This window comes from Triticum dicoccoides, chromosome 1A (genome assembly GCF_002162155.2).
Source record: "Triticum dicoccoides isolate Atlit2015 ecotype Zavitan chromosome 1A, WEW_v2.0, whole genome shotgun sequence".
NCBI lineage: Eukaryota > Viridiplantae > Streptophyta > Magnoliopsida > Poales > Poaceae > Triticum > Triticum dicoccoides.
In genome coordinates, this window is record NC_041380.1 from 389,096,189 (window position 1) to 389,103,580 (window position 7,392).

At 53.0% G+C, this 7,392-nt stretch overlaps 1 protein-coding gene across 1 annotated transcript; it reads left to right on the forward strand.

Annotated features, from left to right (window-relative positions):
• The first annotated feature begins 212 nt into the window (after positions 1–212).
• On the forward strand, positions 213–3,976 carry LOC119275272 (linoleate 9S-lipoxygenase 6-like). The gene is made up of 9 exons (XM_037556088.1): positions 213–637; positions 700–983; positions 1,100–1,337; positions 1,448–1,792; positions 1,886–1,971; positions 2,065–2,154; positions 2,233–2,534; positions 2,623–2,886; positions 2,989–3,976. The coding sequence occupies exons 1-9, from the start codon at positions 475–477 to the stop codon at positions 3,749–3,751; spliced, it is 2,535 nt and encodes an 844-aa protein (XP_037411985.1). The 5' UTR covers positions 213–474; the 3' UTR covers positions 3,752–3,976.
• Positions 3,977–7,392: the final 3,416 nt, after the last annotated feature.

Sequence of the window (7,392 nt, forward strand, 5' to 3'; positions counted from 1 at the left end):
GCTCGTTGTGTTTTTTTACCCCGAGAGGCATAGCACTTTGCCAATATCGGCATGGCATTCGGCCGGGATTACGAATCGACCGGGGAGAATTTTCTGGGCCCATCTCATAAAAGCCTGTGGGAAGTGACAGAGCGCCCAGAAGTTACCACCACGCCCCACAGAAAGCCATGTGGATGTGCAGCAGCGCAAGGCAGAGATCCTTTGCGGCTGAGAGGAAGCGGCATCGTGTGCAAGAGGTCAGGCCGAAGGCTGGCACACATTCCCCTCTCCCTTTCTGCTTTCCTCCTCCTCTGCAGTGAAAAGGAAACCAGAGAACGATGCCCTCCTAGAACACACTCCAAGGATCCCCACCGAGATGTATATAGCCTCGTGGTACCAATCCATTGGTTGCGACAGGAATTCCGCCGGCGGATAATCAGTTAGCATCGTCCCTGTCCTGCTCTGCTCTGCTGGTCTAGCTAGCTAGCCCGGTCCATGCAAATGCCGTTCTGCCCCAAGCTGTGGGATCGGAGCCCGGTCCCGCCGGCCAACGCCATCGCCGTCAATGGCACGGTGGTCGTCGCCAACACCTTCGGCCTCTCCGCGCCCGGCAAGTCCACCACCCTGCGCCTCTTCAGCGGCACCCAAATCGACCACGGTGAGTGCACTGTATGTGAGTTGTTCGTGTATTTGACTGTGACTGATGCCGAGCGCGTGCAGAGACGGGGAAGGGGATGCTGAGCCCGGAGGCCCCGCTGAGGGGCGGCAAGAAGAGCAAGCACGGGAAGACGAGCACGACGACGTACCATGTGACGTTCGTGGTGGACGCCGACTTCGGCACGCCGGGGGCCGTGTCCGTCCGGAACGGGAACCGCGCCGACCGCTTCTTCCTCCGCCACGTGCGGCTGGAGCTCGCCGAGGACCGGAGCATCCACTTCGAGTGCAACTCCTGGGTGTACCCATACAAGAAGACCGCCTCCGACCGCCTCTTCTTCGTCAACACGGTCAGAGCAGAGGCCATTCGTTTGTGTTTGTTCCATATCCAGTCCTGGCATCCTGGGTGAACTCGTGCATGAAGCTTTCTTTCTTTCTTTCTTTCTTTCGTGGTGACCATTGCCAGAGCTACCTGCCTTCCAAGACGCCGGAGGCGCTGGTGCTGCTGCGGGACGAGGAGCTGAGGAGCCTGCGAGGGGACGGCAAGGGAGAGCGCAAGGACTGGGAGCGCATCTACGACTACGACCGCTACAACGACCTCGGCAACCCCGACAACCCGGAGCACGTCCGCCCGGTCGTCGGCGGCACCAGGACGCACCCCTACCCGCGCCGCTGCCGGACAGGCCGTGCCATCAGCAACACCGGTACCACACTGGCTGCCATTTCCAGCCGATTTCATTCATCCTGAATAAAGAACCTCGCATCTCATGGCCGGTTGTTCTAATAATTTGATTAACGATCGATTGATTCGAAGACGGCGTGACGGAGACGCGCAAGCACGTGATCAACCTGGACTTCTACATCCCGCCGGACGAGCGGTTCAGCCCGGGGAAGCTGGCGGAGGTGCTGAAGCTGGGGGTGCAGGCGGTGACGCACTTCGTGATCCCGGAGGCGAGGACGCTGGTCCACGGCAACGACTTCAAGTCCATGGAGCAGCTGAGGAAGGACCTGTACAGCAGGCCCGTGCAGCCGGCGGTGGACGGCGAGGTCATGGAGAAGCTCAAGTCCTCCGTGCCGTCCCACAAGACCTACAAGCAGGTGGCCAAGGCCGTCAAGGAGGAGCACCCCGCCAGGTTCCCCATCCCGCAAGTCATCCAGCGTGAGTTTATTTCCCTCTCTGTTCTCCCGCCCAATTCATCATGCGTCAAGTTTCATCTTGGGATGATGATCGATCGATCCATGGTGCACGCAGAGGATCCTGAGGCGTGGAGGAGCGACGAGGAGTTCGCAAGGGAAATGCTCGCCGGGCTCAACCCTGTCGCCATCAAGAGATTACAAGTGAGCAGTAGTTCATCTCATCGTCCTGAATTTTCTTGACTGAAAACTTGTACCGCTACCGCATTGAGTGGCTTTCAAATGTTCCATTCTCAGACGTTTCCGCCGGTGAGCAGTGGCGGGAAGAAGAGCTCGATAACCGCCGAGCACATCAAGAGCCAGCTTGGAGATGTCACCATTGAAATGGTTAGCAAAACTGCTCCCTGTTTCTCTGCTTGGTATGTATGATGATGATACAAACACAGTATCCCTGTAAAAATGCAGGCAATGCATCAGAAGAGGCTGTACATCCTGGACCACCATGACTACCTGATGCCGTACCTGAGGCGCATAAACACGCTGGGCGTGTGCATCTACGCGTCGCGCACGCTGCTGTTCCTCAAGGCCGACGGGACCCTCAAGCCGGTCGTCATCGAGCTGAGCCTGCCCAGCGACGGCGAGGGCGACACCGAGCTGAGCCGGGTCTTCCTCCCCGCGACCCACGGCACCGAGGGCCACCTGTGGCAGCTCGCCAAGGCCCACGTCTCCGTCAACGACTCGGGGTACCATCAGCTCATCAGCCACTGGTGAGGACGAAAAGTTCCATTCTACTCCTAGTCATCATCTGCACAGAAGTCGACAAGCTGAGTCACTGACACGGGCGGCCAAATGAAGGCTGTTCACGCACGCGGCGGTGGAGCCGTTCATCATCGCGACCAGGAGGCAGCTGAGCGCCATGCACCCCATCCACAAGCTCCTGGAGCCGCACTTCAAGGACACCATGCAGATCAACACGCTGGCCAGGAGCATACTGCTCAACGCCGGCGGCATCCTGGAGCGGACCATGTACCCGGGGAAGTACGCCGTGGAGATGTCCTCCGCCATCTACGGCGACTGGAGGTTCACCGAGCAGTCCCTGCCAAACGACCTCCTCAAGCGGTACTCAAACCATTTCCTTGCTCCCATTTCTTTTTGAAAAGTTTAGGAGAACAAATGGCAATCTACCGAGCTGTAATGTAATTGTTATTCTTGTATCTGAAGGGGGGTGGCCTCCAGCTCCGATGAGCCCGGCGGCCTGACCCTGCACATCGAGGACTACCCGTACGCCGTCGACGGGCTCGAGGTGTGGCACGCCATCGACGGGTGGGTGCGCAGCTACTGCGCCCACTTCTACCACAGCGACAAGGAGGTGGACGGCGACGCGGAGCTGCAGGCGTGGTGGCACGACGTGCGCACCGTCGGCCACGGCGACCGGCAGGGCGACCAGGCGTGCTGGCTGGCGCTGGACACCGTCGACCACCTCGCCCAGACGCTGTCGACGCTCGTCTGGATCGCCTCCGCGCTGCACGCGGCCGTCAACTTCGGGCAGTACGCCTACGCGGGGTTCCCCCCGAACCGGCCCACGCGGTGCCGCCGGTTCGTGCCGCTGCCGGGGTCGCCGGAGATGACGCAGCTGGAGGCCGACCCGGAGAAGTTCTTCCTGGAGATGGTGCCCGACAGGTTCACCGCCACGCTGGGGCTGGCGCTCATCGAGGTGCTGTCCAACCACACCTCCGACGAGGTCTACCTCGGGCAGCGCGCCACGTCCACGTGGACGGACGACGGCCAGCTGCTGCGCCTGCTGGACGGGTTCCGGGAGGACCTCCGGCGGGTGGAGAGGCGGGTGGAGGAGAGGAACAAGGACCCGCGGCTCAAGAACCGGAGGGGGCCGGTCAAGGTGCCGTACACGCTCTTGTTCCCGGACGTGGCCGGCCAGGAGAAGGGGCTCACGGGGAAAGGGATACCCAACAGCGTCTCCATATGATCGATCCACGTCTATATGACTATGTAAATTTATCTTCATTTGGGTTTTGGGTGTTCTTTTATAGTTGGGGGTGATGCGGATTTCTTTGTTGGTTTGAGTTTTAGTGTTTGTTGTGTAAAATGGTGATCGGCTTGAGATTCAAAAAATTGAAATGGAGCTTGCTGTTTGGAAACAGACCTCACAAGGGTCATTTCCCTTGTCAAAGATAAAACTGTTGGACCCCTATTGCCTTCGCACATCATGTATATTTTTTTCAATAAAGACACTTTTTATTAACTTAAAATGTGACATCAAGCGGATAAAAACATATACTGAATAACACCCCGTCTCTGCATACATAAAGGGGTTATTTGGATAGTGTCTTCGGCTTTGTGCCTGCAAGAAGTTCGTGCCTTGGTTTTGCCTGGTATATTGGTGTTTATGTGCCCGGTCAGGCTAGCCTGGACCATATTTCTTCAGGGTAGCAAGCAAACACACTCCAGGCATTTCCCAGGGATGCTCCAGGCCAGGCAATTTCTAACCAGGACATGATCCGAACACCCTTAAAATGCACATAGCCAATACCACATGTCACGACCTGTGGCTGGTGGTGCTACCACGCGCGCCTCGTAGCTCTACCCCATACTATCAACCTCCTTCATGTCCATGTCCTTCATTGGCGACGCCACGGCCCGTCTCCTGCCAGGTCCTACCTCACCCTCACTGACACGTCTCTCGAATTTGACTGTTGCAAGGCAAATGCACAAAGCAAATGTGAACTGAAATTCTAGAGGACTGAACGTTCTCCCTATCACAACGTGGTATGCTACTTTCTCCGCCTTGGTTTATACTACCTCGTATTTTGTGTCAAATTTTAACCATAGACAACGTGTTTGTTTCACGGGAGTTTGTATTGGGGAATGGGAGTTCGTGCGGTGCAGGACTTAAAATCCCTTGTATGGTTGGAGGACATGGGAATTAAAGAAGGTAGGGGAAAGGGAATTAAGGGGTCCAACTCCCCCGAATCACTTCCGTGATGGGGGGCTAGTAATTGAGTTGGGGAATGGGAAGTGTGAAAATTGTTTGTTGTCCACGCCCCGCCAGCAAAAGAAACTTTAATTCCCTCTTAAATTCCCACAAACTTGTTGGGTAACGCAGTAATTTCAAAAAAATTCTTACGCACACGCAAGGTCATGGTGATGCATAGCAACGAGAGGGGAGAGTGTTGTCTAAGTACCCATGCAGACCGACTGCGGAAGTAGTCGTATGTCTTCCCGATCCGACCGATCCAAGCACCGTTACTCCGGTACCTCCGAGTTCTTAGCACACGTACAGCTCGATGACGATCCCCGGGCTCCGATCCAGCAAAGCGTCGGGGAGGAGTTTCGTCAGCACGACGGCGTGATGACGATCTTGATGTTCTACCGTCGCAGGGCTTCGCCTAAGCACTGCTACAATATAATCGAGGTGGAATATGGTGGCAGGGGGCACCGCACACGGCTAAGGAACGATCTCAATGATCAACTTGTGTGTCTAGAGGTGCCCCTGCCTCCGTATATAAAGGAGCCAAGGGGGAGGGGGCCGCCGGCTAGGAGGAGGGCGCAGGAGGAGTCCTACTCCTACCGGGAGTAGGACTCCCCCTCCCCCCCCCAATCCTAGTTGGACTAGGATTCCCCGAGGGGGAAAGAGAGAGGGGGGCCGGCCACCTCTCCTAGTCCTAATAGGACTAGGGGAGGGGGGAGGCGCGCGGCCACCTTGGGCTGCCCCTTTCTCCTTTCCGCTAAAGCCCATAAAGGCCCATATGGCTCCCGGGGGGTTCCGGTAACCTCCCGGTACTCCGGTAAAATCCCGATTTCACCCGGAACACTTCCGATGTCCAAATATAGGCTTCCAATATATCAATCTTTATGTCTCGGCCATTTTGAGACTCCTCGTCATGTCCGTGATCACATCCGGGACTCCGAACTAACTTCGGTACATCAAAATGCATAAACTCATAATAACTATCATCGTAACGTTAAGCGTGCGGACCCTACGGTTCGAGAATAATGTAGACATGACTGAGACACATCTCCGGTTAATAACCAATAGCGGGACCTGGATGCCCATATTGGCTCCTACATATTCAACGAAGATCTTTATCGGTCAGACCGCATAACAACATACGTTGTTCCCTTTGTCATCGGTATGTCACTTGCGCGAGATTCGATCGTCGGTATCCAGTTCAATCTCGTTACCGGCAAGTCTCTTTACTCGTTCCGTAATACATCATCTCGCAACTAACTCATTAGTTGCAATGCTTGCAAGGCTTATGTGATGTGCATTACCGAGAGGGCCCAGAGATACCTCTCCGACAATCGGAGTGACAAATCCTAATCTCGAAATACACCAACCCAACATCTACCCTTGGAGACACCTGTAGAGCTCCTTTATGATCACCTAGTAACGTTGTGACGTTTGGTAGCACACAAGTGTTCCTCCGGTAAACGGGAGTTGCATAATCTCATAGTCATAGAAACATGTATAAGTCATGAAGAAAGCAATAGCAACATACTAAACGATCGGGTGCTAAGCTGATGGAATGGGTCATGTCAATCACATCATTCTCCTAATGATGTGATCCCGTTAATCAAATAACAACTCCTTGTCCATGGTTAGGAAACATAACCATCTTTGATTAACGAGCTAGTCAAGTAGAGGCATACTAGTGATACTCTGTTTGTCTATGTATTCACACATGTATTATGTTTCCGGTTAATACAATTGTAGCATGAATAATAAAAATTTATCATGAAATAAGGAAATAAATAATAACTTTATTATTGCCTCTAGGGCATATTTCCTTCAGTCTCCCACTTGCACTAGAGTCAATAATCTAGATCACATCACCATGTGATTAACATCGATAGTTCACATCATCATGTGATTAACACCCATAGTTCACATCGCCATGTGACCAACACCCAAAGGGTTTACTAGAGTCAGTAATCTAGTTCACATCGCTATGTGATTAACACCCAAAGAGTACTAAGGTGTGATCATGTTTTGCTTGTGAGATAATTTTAGTCAACGGGTCTGTCACATTCAGATCCGTAAGTATTTTGCGAATTTCTATGTCAACAATGCTCTGCATGGAGCTACTCTAGCTTATTACTCCCACTTTCAATATGTATCTAGATCGAGACTTAGAGTCATTCAGATTTGTGTCAAAACTTGCATCGACGTAACTTTTTACGACGAACCTTTTTGTCACCTCCATAATTGAGAAATATTTCCTTATTCCACTAAGGATAATTTTGACCGCTGTCCAGTGATCTACTCTTAGATCACTATTGTACTCCCTTGCTTAACACAATGTAGGGTATACAATAGATCTGGTACACAGCATGGCATACTTTATAGAACCTATGGCTGAGGCATAGGGAATGACTTTCATTCTATTTCTATCTTCTGCCGTGGTCGGGCTTTGAGTCTTACTCAATTTCACACCTTGCAACACAGGCAAAAACTCTTTCTTTGACTATTTCATTTTGAACTACTTCAAAATCTTGTCAAGGTATGTACTCATTGGAAAACTTATCAAGCGTCTTGATCTATCTCTATAGATCTTGATGCTCAATATGTAAGCAGCTTTACCGAGGTCTTTCTTTGAAAAACTCCTT

Bases quoted from the DNA above. Each gene is read 5' to 3' on its own strand.
- LOC119275272 (XM_037556088.1), top strand. From the start codon at position 475: ATGCAAATGCCGTTCTGCCCCAAGCTGTGGGATCGGAGCCCGGTCCCG. The intron at 1,338-1,447 runs GTACCACACTGG...ATTGATTCGAAG, and splicing joins CCGTGCCATCAGCAACACCG to ACGGCGTGACGGAGACGCGC. The intron at 2,887-2,988 runs GTACTCAAACCA...TTGTATCTGAAG, and splicing joins CCAAACGACCTCCTCAAGCG to GGGGGTGGCCTCCAGCTCCG.